We start from the raw sequence: 19,640 nt of genomic DNA on the forward strand, positions 1-19,640 counted from the left end.
TAGGGTGTGAGATGAAAGATCTGAAAGCTTTTTGAATCATTAACCTTATGGAGCCAAGGGTCTGGTGAGAAAGGATCAAAGGTTAATCACATAAATATTAAACATGAAAGACTTAAAATACTAAATCTGACAGTAAATAGGATCTGTTTCCTTTGTCTCTTACCTAGCTACTGCCTTTGCCCCATCTCATGGTCATGTCCTGCTCTTGCTATTTTTGGAATATTTGGTTTGATTCTCTGTGTCTGGTGTGAATTATCTTCCCACCTGAGCATCACAGTCTGTCACTGGTGATGAGACCCTGAAATGTCAATGCTTTCTTCATTAAAAACCAAAGCTACGTAAGCAAAGTTGGAAGGAAGGCGCTTTGAAATGTGACTATCAACTTCATAAACAAATTTGCAGCCAGGTGTGGTGGCTCATGCCTGTAATCCCAGCACTTTGGGAGGCCAAGGTGGGTGGATCACCTGAGGTCAGAAGTTTGAGACCAGCCTGGCCAATATGGTGAAACTCCGTCTCTACTAAAAATACAAAAATTAGCTGGGCATGGTGGTGGGTGCCTGTAATCCCAGCTACTTGGGAGGCTGAAGCAGGAGAATCGCTTGAACCCAGGAAGTGAAGGTTGCAGTGAGCCGAGATCACACCACTACACTCCAGCCTAGGCGACTTGTCGAGCGAATCTCTGTCTTAAAAAAAAAAAAAAAAAATACAAAAAATTAGCCGGGCGTGGTGGCGGGCGCCTGTAGTCCCAGCTACTCGGGAGGCTGAGGCAGGAGAATGGTGTGAACCCGGGAGGCAGAGCTTGCAGTGAGCTGAGATTGTGCCACTGCACTGCAGCCTGGGCGACAGAGCGAGACTCCGTCTCAAAAAAAAAAAAAAAAGAAAAAAAAATTGCAAAGCAAAGTGAAATACAATGAAAAATAACATCTATCAGAAGAGATAGATGGGGAGGCTGCCGAGTTAGCAGACAGATTCGAGCACTGACGGGTTCTGACAGTCTGTTCGTTGCATCCCTCCAGGCAGGCAGCCTCAAAACAGCTGAGGAGGGGGGCCGTGGGGAGGTTGGTTCCTTTTTGAACTTTGCCTTGTCTGTTGACTGACTGAGGACCCTGAGAGCAAGGGACCAAACCTCCCAAACTTAGCCACAGAATCTTCTTTTTCCCCTTCAAAGCGTCTTTCCCCAGAATGCACTTTGGGCAGTCCTGCCCGACTGCCCTCTTTCGGTTGGCTCGGTTTCTGTGATTAAGCTGAACGGGCACCAGTGATGTTCCTGCTTCCTCTCCACCAGGTGAACCTGTGTTTTGATCAGTTTGTCTACAAGCTGGCAGACCAGATCTTTGCTTACTACAAAGCCATGGCCGGCAGGTAGGAAAGCCCCAGAGCTGTGAGTAGCAATCTCTTAAGACTGCCACCTGGAAGATGTGATTTTCCGTTGTGAAACCTCCCTTCTTCTTTAGCCCCTGAGGAAAACAGAGCCATTCCACAGGCCCAGACTGGGTGCTGAAATAGAGTGGAAAGGAAACTAAACAAATAGAGGGCTCACCTCACACAGACTGCAGTCTAGCAGGAAAGACAGACATTGACTAAAAGCCGATGAGTGCACAGTGACAAGGAGGTTACATGCTCTCTGTGAGGGAAAAGCTCGTGGGAACGTACGATGGTTAAACCTTTGGGGGTGGGGAACTAGAAAGGCCATCTTGCGGAAGTGGCATCTGAGTTCTTATCTGAAGTTGGTAGGAGTGAAGAAAGTAAAAGGAGGTGAAGGATGTGGCAGGAAGTTGCAGGCAAAAGGAACTGCTTGTGCAAGGTCCCTGTGGCGGGAGTGTAATGATAACAGCCTGCCAACCTCACAGGGCTGTGGGAGGATTCCTGTGGATTAATGCATGTCAGTGTCTCTTCACCACCACTAGAGGGGGCAGGCTGCCTGCTAAGGCTGGGGAGGTGGGCAGGGCCAGGGCACGCTGGCTTTGTGGCTGTTTCTCCCAGGAGTGGAATGACTCTGAATGGTTTCAAAAGTACAACAGTGACCCGATTCGATTTTTATTTACTTGTGAAAGTTTACTCTCTTAAAATATAAATGTACGGAGAATGAATTGGAGAAGAATGGGTGTGTGCAAACCAGACAGGAGGCCAGTGAAGAAGTCTGGATCAGAGATGTATCAGGCTTAGAGGCTCCTTGGTATTGCCACTATATGTTGGTTCAAACCCTCGTGAGTTCTTGGTTTTCAAGAACCTGTAACAGCACTGATCAAGGAAAACCTCAAATTTATATATAGGTATTTCCATTCTTATTGGAAATCCGAACATACCAACCAGTAATTTCAAGGATAGTTCCTTACTTTAATAATTTCTCTATGAAAAGAATTTGCTTCAATTTGCTTTTAACAGCCAAAGTAGCCCTGATATATTTCAAATAGGAGTTGATGTGCAGCACATGTAAGTTTCTGTTAACATAGGATGTGCATTAAATAACGCGACTCTTAAAGGCTGGAAAGTGTAGAAAGCATGCATGTAGGATTTCAAGGAAAGCAGAGAACACAGCCTTTCACAGAGTAGTCAATACGCATGCTTGGATTGAATGGGATGTGGTTCTAACAGTGAGTTGAGTTTCTGGCTTCTATAAGACAATTCTGATTCCAAATACACTGTTCCATCATCTATAGAAACAGACTCAGGCATGTCGGACCCTGGGTCTTCCTTTGTCTAACTTATGGGCTTTTATCTACACCCTTCCCTGTAAGATCAGTGATTTTTTAAAGTGTGGGAAGTTGAGGAGGTTGAGAGATTCGGAGAAAGCCCAGGAGGAAAACCATGAGCTAGGTCAGTCCTGTTCATTCGAAATGCCACACGGCCACAAACGTGAGCCAGAGATGTTATTTTAAATTTTTTAGTAGAGGTATTTTAAAAAGGAAAAAGAAGCAGGTGAAATTAATTTTAATAATATATTTAACCCCACATATCCAAAACATTATAATTTTGACATATACTCCATATAGGAATTATTGGAGATTTTTCATTCTTTTCTTCTAAGTTCTCAAAATCCTGTGTTTTACAGCCCATCTCAATTTGGACCAGCCACATCTCAACTGTTCAGTAGGCACATGTGGCCGGTGGCTATTACTTTGGACAGTGTAGATTTAGATGATGTCTCTGTCTTGCATAAAAAACCTTTAGGTGGCTTTTAGTTATGTCTAGAATACACCTAGCCTCTTTACTAGGATCTGTGTGGCCCTACCTGGTTTGGCCCTGGTCTAATGTTATAAATTCATTTTGCACCGTGCTGTGCAACCTGCACTGTACTTTATCCACACTGGCCATCTTTCCTTTTCTCAAACGTACCCAAGCTTACAGTGTCAATGATAGTGCTCCCCTAGATCCTTCCGATTTTATCATTCAGGCCTCCATTTAGCAAGACTTCTTTAGAGCGACTTTGCCTGACTTCCTAACTCCAAATGATCCCATTTTCTTATTTTCAAAGCACTTGCTCCTCTGCAATCCATGCCTCAGTGTGAAAGACAGTAACACTCCCAGCTCATAGAGTTGTGGAGAGATTTAAAATGACGTGTGTTTGTTTGTGTGTGTTTAAAGTACCTGGGAGATAGTAAACACTATGCAACTATTACCTATTATCTGAAATTATTTCATTCTTCTGTTTGTGTTTATCAGTCTTTCCTCATTTGAATATGAGCTCCATGAGGACAGGCACTTTGTATTCCCAGTACCCAGAATGTTTCCTGGGATACACCAAGCAAGCACTCAATTGCTTTTGTGGTAAATGAATAAAAGAGGAAAGTGGCTCAAGTTCAGTGTTGCCCATCTTTAACTTAGAAACTCTGTTTCACGTATTGAGCTTCTGTGACTGAAAAGAAATGTGAAGTAACTTATCTAGAGCAGAAAACCATTTTGCTTAAGATATGTAAGATAGTGCTCTGTGGGTAGATCCTATGATCTGAAATAGAAGTATCTGGGCAGTTGAGAGTCATTCACTGTCTGTTTACTGGCCTTGTTTCACTTTTATTCCTTCCAGTGTCCTGTTGGATAAACGTTTTCGAGCTGAGTGTAAGAATTATGGCGTCATCATTCCTTATCCACCGTCCAATCGCTATGAAACACTGCTGAAACAGAGACACGTCCAGGTATGGGGAGCGGAAGCCACCGTGGAGGTGGAAGGGGCAGGAGAGAGCAGCTGTGAAGTCAGCCTAGAGATCAGGAATCAGGCCTGGGTTCTGTCTTCCCGGCACGTTGCCAGTGTGGGTTTCTGAGCCTGGGTGTAGCACAGCCTCAGGATCTCATAAACAGTAAAGAGGCATTGGGCGTCCTTTGGCTCAGGTTCTGGGCTTATCCACCCATCTATAGCTGACCTCTGACAAGTTATGGCAACCAAAGCCTTCGTCTTCTCATCATAAGCTGCAGCCCACTTTTTCCAGTTGGGATGCCACTCAGAGATGGGTAAATCTGTCCCTGAACAGGGCCCAAGTGCCGGTCTAAGTGAGGAAGACCGTGGCGCCTTTGAAACGAAAGCATGTCAGGGCAAATCCATGGTAGAAATTGGTTTTTTTGTGTGTGCAGAGTTGCTTTCTATTAACATTTGACCCTAGATATAGAGGAAATGTTGCTGGGAACTGAGAAACATCCCCACTTAACAATGTTAATGTGAGGCAGACAGACAGCATAAGAGATGCCCCAGCAGATGGCGAGCCCTCCTCCCAGAGCCCTGCTGTTGGCCAAGTGGGTGGCAAAATGGCCTTTATGCTGTGATGTCTGTGTGCTTATTATGTGGTCCTGATCTTTGTGAAAGGTCCGGGCTGAGGCTAAGCCCATGCCAGAGGTGAAAAGGAAAGAATTCATCTCAGAAACCCTGGACATTCCCATTGCGATGAGAAATCCAAGGAAATGGAGACTCATTAAACGAGGCAGGGGAGGGGGCAGGGAATAGAATTTGTACTTCTGTCAACAGCAGGGGCTCAATGAGAGCTTTTCTTTCAACCTCTCAGAAGATTACTGCTATCAGTTACAATGCAGCCAGAATTAGCCACAGGATATTAAATACTGAGGGCTTTATGTGTACATAAGATGGCTATAAGGGGCCCTAGTCAGTTGGTAGAAAATTTATGCCAAAAGAGAAGTTGAAAAATAAAATAGTTAAGAATAATCATTTGACACCTAGCAAAGTGCTGTGGACACAGCAGGTGCTCGACAAATGTTTATTGCTATCTACATAGCAGCTGCAGTAGTGCCCGCATGTACCCCAGTGGAAAGTACCTTAAGCTATATTTTCCATCCTGTAATCAGACCTTCATCCTCTTGCTTTTAAATTTTCCCTCACGAAGGCACAAACTGGGCCCTTGCTGAGGCGGCTGCTGTGCCCTGGTGACTGAATTGAGCACAGGAAAGATGCAGGAAGCACCTCAGGGCTAAATTTAGGATGTCAAAAGAAACATTTATGGGAAACCAGAGCGTATCCTGAACCTCTTCCCACAGCCTGAGTGAATCGTATTTTTCCTAAACTTCCTGTGTTTCAAGCCTACAGGGAAGTTGAAAGAATAATACGATGAGCACTTATTATCCCGTAGCCAGATTTGCAATTATTTATGTTTTACCATATTTAGTTCACATTCTCTCTCTCATGTATGTATGTTCTCTCTAGCACTTATACAGTGTGTTTGTGTGTGTGTGTGTGATGAATGTACATACTTTTGTTCTTAATCATTTGAGAGTTTAAGTTGCCAAATCATGACATTTCACCCCTGAATGCTTCAGCCTGTATCTCCTAAGAACAAGGACATTCTCTTATAAAAACAGAATAGAATGATGATACTCAGGAAATTTAACAATACTGCTTTCTAAATACAGTTCCCATTTGTCCCAGTTATGTCCTTTGTAATTTTAATCCAGTTTCCTATCAGTGCATGCACATACTTGTCAGGTGTCAGTGAGAACCTTTATTTGTTTTTGAGACATAGGGTCTCTCTCTCGCGCTCAGGCTGGAGTACAGTGGTGCAATCATAGCTCACTGTAGCCGCAAACTCTTGGGCTCAAGCTGTCTTCCCACTTCCAGCCTCCCAAGTAGCTAGGACTACAGATGTACACCACCACACCTGGCTAATATTTTTTATTTTTTGTAGAGATTGGGTCTCACTATGTTGCCCATGCTGGTGTCAAACTCCTGGGCTCAAGCTATCCTCCTGTTGCAGGACTTCTTCTCAGTTCAGCTAAAGATGGGGTTCTTGTCTGTCCCACGACCATGAAAACTTAGGCTTGCAGACTGTTTAAAGAGTGGGTAAAGCAGGGTTTTATTGGGTGAAAAGGGGAAAAAAAGGGGGGAAACAGGGACTTTCACAAGGCCAGAGTCCCTCAGCTAGAGAACTTCCTGCCAGGCTGTTGGAATCCCAGGTTCCACACAGGAAGAGGAGGGGCCAGGCTCCTCCCTGCTGGAAACATCATAAACTTCCCAAGTTTATGGGACAGGCTGGTTGGAGTTTCTTTACCTCAATGGACAGGCTGGTTGGAGTTTCTTCAGGAAACCCCTCCCACCTGGCAGTCTTACTCCCACCTTGGTCCCCCAAAGCACTGGGATTACAGGCATGAGCCACTGCACCCGGCCAGTGTGAATTTTAAGTAACTTTTCTCTCTCTCTCTTTTCATCCAGCTGTTGGGTAGATCAATTGACTTGAACAGACTCATTACCCAGCGCATCTCTGCCGCCATGTATAAATCCTTGGACCAGGCTATCAGCCGCTTTGAGAGTGAGGATCTGACCTCCATTGTGGTAAGAGTCTGGGAGCGTGTGGGATTTCTGCTCTGGGATTTCTCAGACTAGAAGCCTAGATGGGGACTGTAGTTAGTCTAGTGATGGGCCAGTTAAAGAGGGGCAGTGAGTCTCTTTCCCATCTGAATGGAGCTGAGAAATAAAAACTTACACAGAATAAGAATAATCTTACGTTCCTGATTGCCTTGGGAATGACAGAGCGGAGGGGGTCTCCTTGAGATTTCTAGAGATGGCCAACCCTCAGACACAGCTGCATGTCCTTAGGATCCTGCAGGCTGAGCAAGTAGGTAAATGGTCCTAAGAACCTAGGGGAAATTGCACAAGAGGGTTGGCTTCACGGGTGTGCAGTAGTATAAGGCCCAGACGGGCTTTGCAGCTGGTTTACTGCTCTGCTGTCACCATCTTGAAATTCTTAAACAAGGGGACCCCACATTTTCATTAAACATCATACCCTGTACATTATGTAACTGGTTCTGATGCACAAGCCTGGAATAGGCCTACTCCTTTCCCCCAGAAAACAGCAATTTAAACGGCTCTCTGCTAATTCTCTCTCTTCAAGAGTTAGAGTAAACTTGACTGGTTATCCTTTCAGTGAATCAAAGGAAGATTTCAGTGCTTTCAAAAGCAGATGAACAGTAGGACTGGGAAATGGAAAATCACCATTAGAACATAATAAAAATTGTAGGCAAGATCTGTCAACGGTTGCTAAAATAAGTGGGCAGAACTTTGAGAAAAATACTGCATGATTTCTCTTATATGAGGTTCCTACAGTAGGCAAATTCATGGATACATAAGGTAGGATGGTGGTTGCCAGGGAAGAGGAAGATGGTGTTTGATGGATCCAGAGTTTCAGTTGGAGAAGATGAGTTTCAATTCTAGAAAAGGATGGTGCTGATAGTTGCACAACAATGTGAATGTACTTAATGCCACAGTACACCTAAAAATCATTAAAGTGTTCAATTTTAAGTGCATCTTACCACAATAAAAAATTTTTTTAAACCAAAAAATCTTTGAGAAGAAACAGGATACTCGCATAATCTCAAAGTACCTCCCCCAAGATACTTATTAATTACAAAGGGAAGAATGACTCTACAATGAAGAACATTAGCAGACACCATCTTAACCAAAAGTTAATATCACCAGTAAAACATTATTGTTGTCATCATATATTCTTGCCAAAATGCACAATCTCAATCTAATTTTGAGAAAATATCAGATGAACCCAAATCGAGTGCCATTCTAAAAAAAAAAAGTGAATGATATTTCTCAAAAGTGTGCAGGTCTTGAGAGACAGGAAAGAGTGAAAACTGTTACAAATTACGAAAGAATAAGGGAACATGACAACTAAATGCAACATGGAATCCTAGATTGAATCTTAGAACAGAAAAAGGACTTTAGTGGGAAAACTAGTGAAACCTGAATAAAGCCTGTCATTCAGCTAATAGTGTTGTACCAACGTTAATTTCCTTCATTTGATAATTGTACTGTGGTTCTGCCAGAGGTTAACAGTGGGGAAGCTGGGTAAAAGATATGCAGGGTATGCTGTTTTTACAACTTTTCTGTGAGTCCAAAATTATTTTTAAATAAAGTTGTGTTTTATTTTAAGTGGACAAAGTGGTAAAAAATAAAGTGGCAATGAACTAGGACTCTAGCATCATACCTGCAGTCCCAGTCCTTACCCTGCTACTTACTAGCTGCGTGATCTTGTGCAAGTTACTCAGCTTCTCCAAGTCTGTTTCCTTATCTGTAGAAATGGAGGGAATATCAGAATCCACCTGTTAGGGTTACTATAGGGATAAAATGAGATAACTACCTGGAAAGAGCTTTGCAGAGTTTGTTTGTTTGTTTGTTTTTGTTTTGTTTTCTTTTGAGACGGGGAGTCTTGCTCTGTTGCCTGGGCTGGAGTACAGTGGCGTGATCTCAGCTCACTGCAACCTCCGCCTCCCAGATTCAAGCAATTCTCTTGCCTCAGCCTACTGAGTAGCTAGGACTATAGGCATGTGCCACCAGGCCCGCCTAATATTTGTATTTTTAGTAGAGATGGGGTTTCACCATGTTGGCCAGGCTGGTCTCAAACTCCTGACCTTGTGATCTACCTGCCTCAGCCTCCCAAGAATCCTTTGTGTACATAGTTAGCACTTAATAAATAATAGCTTATGGAAAAAAGATGAGAGAAAAATAAATTTGGGGCTGCAATGCAATGATTTTGGGTGAATTTTCAACAGCATTTCTTAGGGCCTGCCCTAACCACCCTCCTTAGTCCTGGGTCACTTATTCGAGAGACTAGCACAGCACGCGTTTTGCTGAGAAATCATTTGCTCATCTCTATTTTGAGAAAGAGTTATTCTTTATGCCAAATGGTTAGCAGTGATGAGCTCCAAGTGGTGGGATTTTTTTTTTTTCTTTTTTGTTTATCTGTATCTTCTAGTTTTCCAATAATGAGCATATCTTATGAAAAAAAAAAAAGATTTGGGATATGTGTCTCCATGGCCTCTTCCCACCTGTTTGAAAGCACTAAATGTTCTTTTGGCTGAGAACAAAATCAAAACAAGCAGTGAAAGCCCTTGTTTATCAGGCGAGGGCAATGGCTCCCCAGAGAACACCAGTTCCTGGGAAGCCCATGAAGAGACCTCAGGGAAGCACTCTCCCGGTGGGTCAGGATGGCCCCTGCTCGCCCTGACTGAGAAGCTTCTACCTCCTCCAAGAAACAAAATGAGGAGTGCGCTCCCCTCAGCCTTTCCCTCCACCTGAAAAACTCCATTCTGAGATGGGGAGACAACTTGATTCTGAGTTGGGAGAGGTTGCAAAGATTTGGGGAGTTAGTCCCCCTCATTTTACACGGCTGAGCAAACAGAGTCTCAGCAAGACCCGATGCTGAAGTTGAAAATGGGCAGCCCGCAGGCTGCATTTTGTTTAGGCGGCATAATACATTTGTAATTTTGAGCCAACATTTAACGTTGGGAAGAATTCCAATAAAAATGCAGAAGCTCTGGCAGTGCCAGACCAGCATTCCCAGATGGTAATGATTGCCCAGAAATGACTAGAAGTTCCTGTGAGATGGGTTACACTTTCTTCAGCTTGCCACAGCCCCACTGGCAGGCTTCGTTTATGTGTGTGACCTACCAGGCCTCACTGTGCTGAGTTTGAGACCTTTGCTCGCTCACTTGCCTGAGGTCGCAGAGCTGGTTGCCAGTTGAATGTGGTTAACAGTCAGGTCTTCTTTCACTGAAGAGCTCTTTCTCCCACTACTCTGAAGTTGCCCATTTGGGTGTTTTACTGCCCCGATTCTGTTTCTCTGTGTTGCCCTTTAGTAAATCAGCCTTACTATGGAAAACTGTCATCCTCTTAGGAGACCCCTAAACTGCCCACATGGCTTTTTAAGCCTTTTCCACGCTTTGGTGCATTGAGCCCTGCATCCAGCTGGCACATGCCCTCTTCTGGTTTCAAGGCCAGAAGAACAAATTCAAAATGTGTTGCAGAAACATCGTCTGAGTTGCATAATGTGCAGGGAGAAGTGGACCTGCGGTTCAGTGGATCTGCCTCTCCTTCGGTCTCCCTTGTGAACACGGATGTGTGTTATAAGACTGCTAAAGTCACAGAATGATAATGCAGAATTTTGTTCCACAGCTTCTCAGTTGTCTTCCCAGTAACAGGCACTGCAGTGTGCCAGGGTACTCAGCGATCTTAGAAATAAATTGAGTAGTGCTTACTCCATGTATTTTTTATTTCTTTAGTACCCATCCTAAGTGAATCAGAATAAAGACATATTCCAGCTAGCCAGGCCCCCAGGAGACAAGCTGATTCTGTATTTGTGCCCTTCATTTACTTCATGGTACACAATGACTGGAAACTTATTCCGCCGATGCTGTTCCAGAATTGAAGTTCTGACCTTCTTTTGAAAAATTGCAGGATTTGCCATCACTAATCCCCCACTCCAGCATGGCAGCAGTCAGACAGGGTATCAGAAGTAGTAACTCCACCTTTACCTGGGCAGGGCCCTCCAATGTGCCATAGACGGACTCACTCCCCAAACTTTCTGTTCACCCCAGTTGATCTCACTTACCTGACCTGTCTGGTCTCTTTAGCTGTGTATGTTTGCAAGCCTTCAACCATTTCTGCCCACTTCAATTTAGAGTCACAAAATCTGAGTTTCAGAGAGGCAGAGCTCCAAAAATTGGAAGCCTAGCCTGGGATCTCCACCTGACCATACTCAGGTCTCCATCTGGAGGCCTTTGTGGCTAATGAGAATGAAATTGAATCCCTGGCATGAGGCTGCCTCCTGTGGACATATTCCAGCCATTACAGCAGACCCCATTGGTCATCCCACCTGGTCGTGCTCTGATGAATTGGCCTTGCTGATGTTCTTTTAGCCTTTATGTTGTAAAGCTATCTTTGTTTTGAAAGAACTTTCACAGCTCTTGCATCCTTATTCCAGGGAACTGTATCACAGGAGCCAAGAACACATGATTTGGAATAAGGAGACTTGGATTCACATCCTAAGGCCTATTATGGTGACCTTGGGCAAGTTGCTTAACCTTCAGGGCCTTCATTTCCCCTCTCTGAATGAGGGACCATTGTACCAATCTTAAAAGATGGCTTAACCAAAACAACATAGGAGTGGCCTAAGGTGCTTTCTGTCTCTACACAAGGCTATACTTTGGTTCCTTTTGATAGCAATGGCGGGAAGTTGCAGGACAATGAGGGACCAAAGCGTGTTGGAAGAATTACACTTTTCCTTCATTTCCCAGCAAATGCCGTGTCCTGCTGGGATTCAATGTTACTCTGTCCCACTTTGCCTGAAGATGGGATTCCTTTGTTCAGGGCCCACAGTGCGCATAGATCCCAGTCATCATGCGCTGACTGCAGACTGCTTGCCCATGGCTTGTAGCCACACCTTTGCCGACCCCATGTGATACCTCAAGGGGCCTACACTCCAAAGGATGAGGCATTCTGCTCCCACCTTTTTTTGTAATTTCTATAGCAGTTAGAGTATATAGTGGTTAAGAATGTGCACTTTGGAGCCCAGTTTCCTGGATTTGAAGCCAAGTTACTTTACTTCTCAAAGCCTCGATTTCCATACATGTAAAATAAGAACAGCAGCAATACTGACCTCATAGAGTTTGATAAGCATTAAATGAGTTGACGCATATAAAACTGGCACATACTGATTTGGTTGAACCAGACAAAATTGCCAGTAACCTAAAAAACCAGTAACGTCATAGGGTTCAACCTGATAGTAAACCCTTAATGAGTGGTAGCTCTTAGTATTGCTTTTTTCTCATCGATATAGAAACTGGAAATCTAGTAAGCTTGTTCTCTACCCAAAGGGGATTTGCACATGGTCCGTGGTCTCCTTCCACGGGATAGGCATGCAGCCTCCTTTCCCCAACCTTGCCCTTAACCCTCTGGGCCTCCATCTCTCTCAGCGTAGTCTGACAATCCTTCCACTTCTCAGAAGAAGGGAACCTTGTCACTTGCTACTGGAGGGGTCCTGGTTGCCATGTAGATGGTCAGGAGGTTGTCTGAGCAGCTGTCACTTGCATGAACAGAAGCAGTAAGATAAAGCACACATGTAATCCTTACAAGCAATTCCTCAGAAGTTGTGGGTTCTTTCTCTGGACAGGAGCTGGAGTGGCTGCTGGAGATTAACCGGCTCACGCACCGGCTGCTCTGTAAGCACATGACGCTGGACAGCTTTGACGCCATGTTCCGGGAGGCCAATCACAATGTGTCCGCCCCCTATGGCCGTATCACCCTGCATGTCTTCTGGGAACTGAACTTTGACTTTCTCCCCAACTACTGCTACAATGGGTCCACGAACCGGTAAGGGAATCCCCTGTGCAGAGGGGGCCGGGTGGGGGTTGGGGGAGTGACCAGCTGCCTCCTCCAAACTAGGCCCGGTACACATGTGAGTGGTTCCTGCAACAGGAGTCTCTCAGACCCCCTCCTGGGCACAGGCTCTGTGCTCTGTCACTTGTCTGAGGTCGCAGAGCTGATTGACAGTTGAATGTTGTTAACAATTAGGTCTTCTTTCATTGAAGAGCTCTTTCTACTACTACTCTGAAGTTGCCCATTTGGGTGTTCTACTGCTCCAGTAAAACGTGGGGCATGCCATGGTGAGCAGATACCTTCCTGTCTCTTGAGTCTTCAGACTAGAGGAGGATATAGGTGGTCAAATAATCACACGACAAATGTACCATTGCAAATAGTGAATAAGGAGATGAAGGAAAGCCCACAGGGCCATGGCAGAGGTAACAGCACCACCTGTTCCAGTCTAAAAAGTCATGCAGACCTCAAGGGAGGCTGCCTCTTTGAGGAAGTAATGCTGGAGTTAAGATGCAAAGGATGAGTAGGAATAAATAAGGGCAAAAAGGCAGAAGAATATTCCAGACAAGTTTCTAAGGGTTTCTCCAAGAGGTTGATGAGGGTAAAACTAGTCGGGTGGGAAATGGTGCCATGAAAGATAACACAGGAACAGATTGTGCAGTACTCTAGAGGCCAGGGCAGGATCGTGCATTTTTATTAACCCTGAAGGAGTTTGAGGAAAGGAGATGACATGATCAGATTGTATGTTTGTAAGGATATCCACATATCTGAAAGCATGCATGCAAAACAGCATACATTTGCAGAGCACAAATACACATGACAAAGAGGAACTTGCCTCCTGCAAGGTGCACACAGCCCTGGGCCAGGCACTGAGGTAGAGCCAAGACCTAATTTCTTTATCCCTGGAAAGTTTCATAACCTGGTGAAAGAGGTAAGGCATGTATATTCACATACAAAATAAGTATGTAAGGATGCAAAAAAATGTATTAATCTGCAGTTCTTCTAGGTATCTCTAAGCCTTGGCTCAGGGCCAGTATTAAATGAGTATGTGTTGAATGAATGGAAGGGTGTGGGAGATATCCACAAATGTACCTGAATCCACACACTAAGCGAGATAGATTTCCAATTCTATAAAGATATAGGAGTTTTAACACTCTTGAGCAGGGAGCAGCAAACTGTGGCTCACAGACTACGTCTAGTTGCTGACTGTTTTTGTAAAGCCCATGAGCTGAGAATAGTATTCACACTTTTGGGTGGTTGAGGGGAAGAAATCCAAAGAATAATAATATTTGGTGACAAGTGAAAATGATTTGTAATTGATAAAGTTTTATTGGAACTCGGTCATGCCATTTGTTTATTATTGTCTGTGGGTGCTTCCATGCTGCAACAGCAGAGTTGAGTACTTGCAACAGAGACCATCTGGCTTCCAAAGTTAAAAATATTTGCTGCCTGGCTCTTCTGAGAAAGAGTTTGCTGAACTCTGCTCTTGAGAAACCAAACTGAAGGTAGAGGAGTGGAGCCCCAGAGAAAGCCATGTTCAAGCCCAGCCCACTCTTATTCTTGCCTAGTGTCATTCTGAGCAGCCACAAGCTCCTGGTTGAGCCCAGGAATCTAGACTGAAGTTTTCCTATCTATGGAAAGGAGTTGAATGGGAAGTTAAATAGGAAGATGTCAGAAGAGTTTAGTACCTTTATAGTCAACCACCTAACAGTGCACTTGTACCAATGCAAACCTTCACCTGGCCAGGAAGCACTCCTGTTATCTGTGTCCCATGAAGAATAATGTTAGCACCATATTAACTCTTTCCCATCTCTTTGCTTCTACTAGTTTTGTGCGGACTGCCATTCCTTTCACCCAAGAACCACAACGAGACAAACCTGCCAACGTCCAGCCTTATTACCTTTATGGATCCAAGGTAAGTAGTCCTGCCCTACCCTGCCTAAAAGAGGGTTGGTGAGAAAAAGCACATAGAAAAGTGTCCCTTAATTAGAAGAGTAAGAAGGTGGAGAGATAAATGCAGCAATGAGGTCAGGCACAGTGGCTCTTGCCTTTAATCCCAGCACTTTAGGAGTCTGAGACCGGTGGATAATTGAAACCAGGAATTTGAGAACAGCCTGGGCAACATAGCGAGACCCTGTCTCCACCAAAAAAAAAATTAAAAAATTAGCCAGACATGGCAGCATGTACCAGCAGCTACCTGGAAGGCTAAGGCAGGAGGATCCTTTGAGCCCAGGAGTTTTATGCTACAGTGAGCATGATTGTACCACTTCGCTCCAGCCTCGGTGACAGGGCGGGACTCTTATCTTTAAAGAGAAAGGAAAAAGGCAGCAATGAGATCCAGGCAGAAACAGCTATGAGTATATGAATCTTTATTTGTTCACAAGTAGCAGGAATGGGGGCAAAAGCAGACCTCCACGACTGGGTGCTGAGCAGGGAATGCGTGAGGTAGGCAAGGGAATAGGGATGTGGGGCTTCTCGTCTTGGCTTCTCAGCTCCTGCTGTTTCTCAGTTGATTCACTGCAGTGTCATCCTGTGATTCTGGGATTTTGTGCTCTATAGATACAAGAGGGCACTGGGAAAGTCTTAGGATGATGCTTGGAGAGTGCAGGCATCTTCTCCAGAACAGCCCGCCTAGTCTGGTCAAGACAATTTTCTCAAATCGAGGGAAGCTGACTGACAGCATTTGAAGTGGTTCACAGACATGGCATTTAACTAACACTGACTCATAAAGTAAAAACAGCACTTCCCTTTTCTATTCTCTTTCAAACCTTATGCTATATCAAGGGAAAGGCAAATATTGGTGCTAATATGTGTTTATTACCTCTCCAACACTGGATCTCCCTTTTTATCAAAGACAAGCAAGCGGGCATTAAGCTCAGAGTCACTGGCAGGCAATAGAAGCTAAGTCAGATTTAATATTATCTTGTTTTCATGATGTTTATTCTTACGTCTCTTCCCTTCTGTTTGTAGCAGGAGGGTGCTGGCTTTTCACTTATGGACTAAAATAAGGCTGTCTTTGAAAATAAGTTTACACCTAAAAACGGAGTCAATTTAAAGAGAGAAAAAGTATTATTAATAATAGTAAAGATAATCCATGATTTTAAAAAACAGAGACAGGTGGTGTGTGATTGCCTAAAAGTTGGAAAACACTGCAGAACAAGGGTTCTCACACTTTTCCAAGTAATCCCCTCAAGGGCAGAGGAAACTAGACATCCACCTTTGCCCAAAAGTGTACCTCCCAGAGTGTACTCACAACTCAAACATTTCCTTCAAGTGCTGTTTTATTTAAGTCATGCAAATTTTTGCTTTCTACTTTATAACATATCCATGTTTGTTTTAATGTTAAAACAAAGATTTCAGTTCTTAACTGTGTCCTCCGAGTGGACGCTGCTGCAGAGATGCCCTGTTGGTGCCTTGGCATACCCTGGGGGACATACCCTGGGGGATACATTTTCCAGCTTGAGAAGCTTTGTCATGGGGCATTCATCCAACCCAGGTGACCCACAATAGCAATGGCATTTGATGGGAGAGAAATGGGTAGCCTATAGACATGTTTGTACAAAAGACCTACTGTGTGGAAAGCTTTAGGCTACATGATGTGGGCTGACTCCTCCCCACTCTCATTCCCCACAATGAGGCAGTATGGCGGGTTGGTCACCACCCCCTCTCTGTAAGGCACCCGCATCAGGGGCATCCTGGTTGGCTTCAGGATTCAGTTCAGCTTCATCTCTGGAGTTCTTGCGTGGCACTTCCACCAGGGGGAGCCCCTGCAGGTCTTCCTCCCTCTGACCAAGATCCGGGGCCTCCTCTGGCCATCTCACCAACCCATTGGCCTCCTCCATGTGGCCAGCCCTGTAAGACCATCGTGGCTCATGGCAACGGACACACCAGAACTGGAGGCAGATGAAGGCCAAGACAGCTGTGAAGCAGGCCAGCAGAATAGCCATCAGCACCCAAAGGGAGATTTGGGGGTCTACCAGGGAGCTTCCGGGAGCCAGCGGACTCTTATCCAGGGTGTGGAACATGGTGCAGTAGTGCCTGTAAGGGAAGGCAGCCTTCTTACAGCTGATGCACAGGAAGTAGAGAGTGGAAGGGGCGAGATGTTCCAGCACCACGGAGCTGATCGTTCGAGGCACCTTCTCCTCGTGGTGGAAGCTGTAGCGAAGATAGCCAGAGAAGATGCTGTTCCAGTTGGGCCTATACATAATATGGTAATAGTCCTCCAGGCAGGGCTCCGAGGACGACCAGGAGATGATGGCTCCTGTATAAGAAATGTTCCCCACCTCGATGTTCATCCCGATTCTAGAACCAGAATCAAAGTGAAGAGTGACATCCCCCGATTTAAGTATGTATTTATCATAATCATAGCCACCATTTATTGCACATTTGAGATGGTCTCTCATATTGCCCTCATCTTACAGACAAAGAAATGGAGGCCTAGATGTTCCGTTATTTAGGCATAGCGAAAAAGTGGCTGAACAAAAGTTAAAACCAAGGCCATCCCATGCCAAATTTCAGGCCTAAAAAGAAATGCACCCATGTAATCCCAGCCACATCCCACCCTAGCCAAGATCCTTCAGATAATAACATTGTTCTCATCCCCTTAAGAAAAAAGACAAAAAAGTAGGAGAAATCAGTAGAACCTCAGAGACTCCACCTTTATTCTCAGGTCTGTGACCTCCCCTCAGGCAATTGATTGACCTCAATTTTCCTCCCTGACCTTCTGTTTCTGCTGTAAGTACTGTGAACTCAGTGATCTAGAACATTCTGCCCACTGCTTTTTTTAGCCGCCTGGTTCTGTCGCCCATGGTGAGTGGAAATTCGCTTCGTCACTCTTTAGCAGCTGATTTCACCCCAAAGCTTCTCCTGTTTTGTTTGTTTTTTCAAAACCAGCTTTACCAGGAAATTTACTTTATAGGTGAAGATAATCATCCCCTAATATCAGCATAACTACCACTATTTAACTCTGCTGGTATTATGAATGTTAATGATGGTAATAACCACTCACAGTAAGTGGTTGCTATGTCACTGATCATGCTAGATGATTCACAGACAGTAATTAATTTCCTTTATTCTTCATCACATCCTCTGAGCTAGATTCCCATTTTACGGATGAGCAACCTGATGTCACACCGCGAATATGTAGAAAAAGGACTCAATGCTGCCTAACCACTGCATTTCCTAATTCGAGGCTGCCGGGTTTAGTTACAGACGTTATTGCAAAATGAGGTACCAGGACTGAGACTCAGTTGCTGTTTTTCCAGACAAATCAAATGAGCCCTCTTCAGATTGCCAGGCCCCCCCGCTTTGATAAGAGAGAGCCATCTTCAAGTATTTTAGTTTCTCTCTTGCCGTCCCCTCTACTGATTTCCCTGATCAGAAATACAGAGACAGTCATAGTCAGCCTACGTATATTCACGTAAAGGTCTCACCCTGCTTTGTCCTCCGTCCCTCCTCCCTCACATGAAATCCAGTAGGTTTCATTTTGGGTTGCAGTGACATAGTAAACAGCTGTCAACTGGATTTTCGCCTGCATTGGATATTAAGCCAAACCAATGACTATTATGACCTGCCTTTCTCTCTCCTCCGCTTGCCCCCATCCTCTTGTGTTTGTGCCCATTTTCCTCCAGGAGTGGAGCTGCAGAAAGGTGCACAGCATTGAGTAATTTCTCAATCCTTGTTTTTCTTCTGTAAGGGTAACAGTGAGCTAAGATGCTCAGGAAGGTGAATAGTGTCTTTCTATGTGGCTGAAAATTTCTTCCCAATAAATGGAGAATGAAAGGGATGAGACAGATGTGCTCAAACCCTTCCAGGGAAGGTCATCATGAAGGAGACTGAACGTTTGTGTTCCCTGGCTTGTTGTCCTCTACACACTCATCTTCCCCACCCCACACACCCCTATAAATACACTTTCGACCACAATGAAAAGAGCCTAATTCATTACTTATGATACATAGGCAGCCACCTGTGTAAAACCCTTCCATCAGGAGTAATCAGGAATCCTGTTTCTTGTCACGCACAAATGTTCTCTTGGCTTCCTATCTGCCACTAGCTGTCTGTACAGATGGAATTACCTCAGCAGACATTTTTAAGAGATTTCTGTCAAGACGCGAATAGCATCCTCAGCTTTTAGGACCAGGTCCATCTCCCTTATTGATTTTTCTTCCTCTGTTTCCATTTCTAAATTCTCCCCTATTTTTAACTATTCATTTACCATTGCCCAGCCCTTCTCCAAGCAGAGTGTAAAAAGAAGTCATTTCCATTTCCAAGAAGAGCCATCTATATTTCTTACCTGATGCTCGCAGCGTGTCTGGTTAGAGCTCTGCCCTCCGAGGTGGAGTAGATTAAAGCTGAGAGAATGGTGCCTTCTCCCTCCTCCACTCTGGGCTTTCCGTGTTGTTTCTCTCAACACTGAGTAATCCCACTGCTGCCCCTAACGCTCATGTTATTCATTTCTTCAGATCAGCATCATTCACCATGGCAACCAGCAGGCATCTGTACGCACGATGCTTTCAGGGACCAGCCTGGAAAGGCTTTTGCCCAGTGAGAGGAGCTCTCATTCCTTTGGCTAAAAAAGGGCAGATGATCCCCTGCAAACTGATCCCCAGTGCAGTACTAATTCTTCTAACACTCCTACATTTTCTCCCCAATTGGCTGGTTATTATTTTCTCGTCCCATCTAGATCCTCTTTGGCTAATGGTTTTAAATGCAAAGATGCTCTTCCCAGTTATTCCACAACCAAAACAGTAATATTCATCTTCATCCCCTCCCACCCCTACACTTCCCCATCCCAACTGCCTACCCCACCTCTTTATCTTCGTTTTTCTCTATTCTTGACTCTTATAGCATTACATAGTTATATGATACTGGTCAAAACCCTTTTATTTGTATTGTCTGAACCTCAGTTCTGCCATCATCTGTAAAGCTGTGGGCTTGAGCTACATCGGGATGGCAGATCAGAAGGCCGAAGACATGAGCCCTATCCCTGCACAGCCCTGAACCCATGTCAAGCTTGCCAAACCATCATGGCACTCTCACTGGGTTGAAT

At 44.6% G+C, this 19,640-nt stretch overlaps 2 protein-coding genes across 9 annotated transcripts in view; one reads left to right on the top strand and one right to left on the bottom strand.

Moving 5' to 3' along the window:
- Nucleotides 1-19,640, top strand: part of CYFIP2 (cytoplasmic FMR1 interacting protein 2) — a 134,122-nt gene that overhangs the window by 61,639 nt on the left and 52,843 nt on the right. For all 8 annotated transcript variants that reach the window (XM_025389274.1, XM_025389269.1, XM_025389271.1 and 5 more), the window contains 5 exons: nucleotides 1,286-1,362; nucleotides 4,025-4,133; nucleotides 6,647-6,766; nucleotides 12,390-12,589; nucleotides 14,420-14,507. In XM_025389274.1, coding sequence (XP_025245059.1) covers nucleotides 1,286-1,362; nucleotides 4,025-4,133; nucleotides 6,647-6,766; nucleotides 12,390-12,589; nucleotides 14,420-14,507 — 594 coding nt within the window. The remainder of the gene's footprint in view (nucleotides 1-1,285; nucleotides 1,363-4,024; nucleotides 4,134-6,646; nucleotides 6,767-12,389; nucleotides 12,590-14,419; nucleotides 14,508-19,640) is intronic.
- FNDC9 (fibronectin type III domain containing 9) lies at nucleotides 14,947-19,071 on the bottom strand. Its single transcript, XM_025389281.1, has 2 exons — nucleotides 18,885-19,071; nucleotides 14,947-16,894 (listed from the first exon to the last, which is right to left on the bottom strand). Exon 2 carries the CDS (start codon nucleotides 16,885-16,887, stop codon nucleotides 16,213-16,215), a length of 675 nt encoding a protein of 224 aa, XP_025245066.1. The 5' UTR covers nucleotides 16,888-16,894; nucleotides 18,885-19,071; the 3' UTR covers nucleotides 14,947-16,212.

This window comes from Theropithecus gelada, chromosome 6, assembly GCF_003255815.1.
Source record: "Theropithecus gelada isolate Dixy chromosome 6, Tgel_1.0, whole genome shotgun sequence".
Taxonomy (NCBI): domain Eukaryota; kingdom Metazoa; phylum Chordata; class Mammalia; order Primates; family Cercopithecidae; genus Theropithecus; species Theropithecus gelada.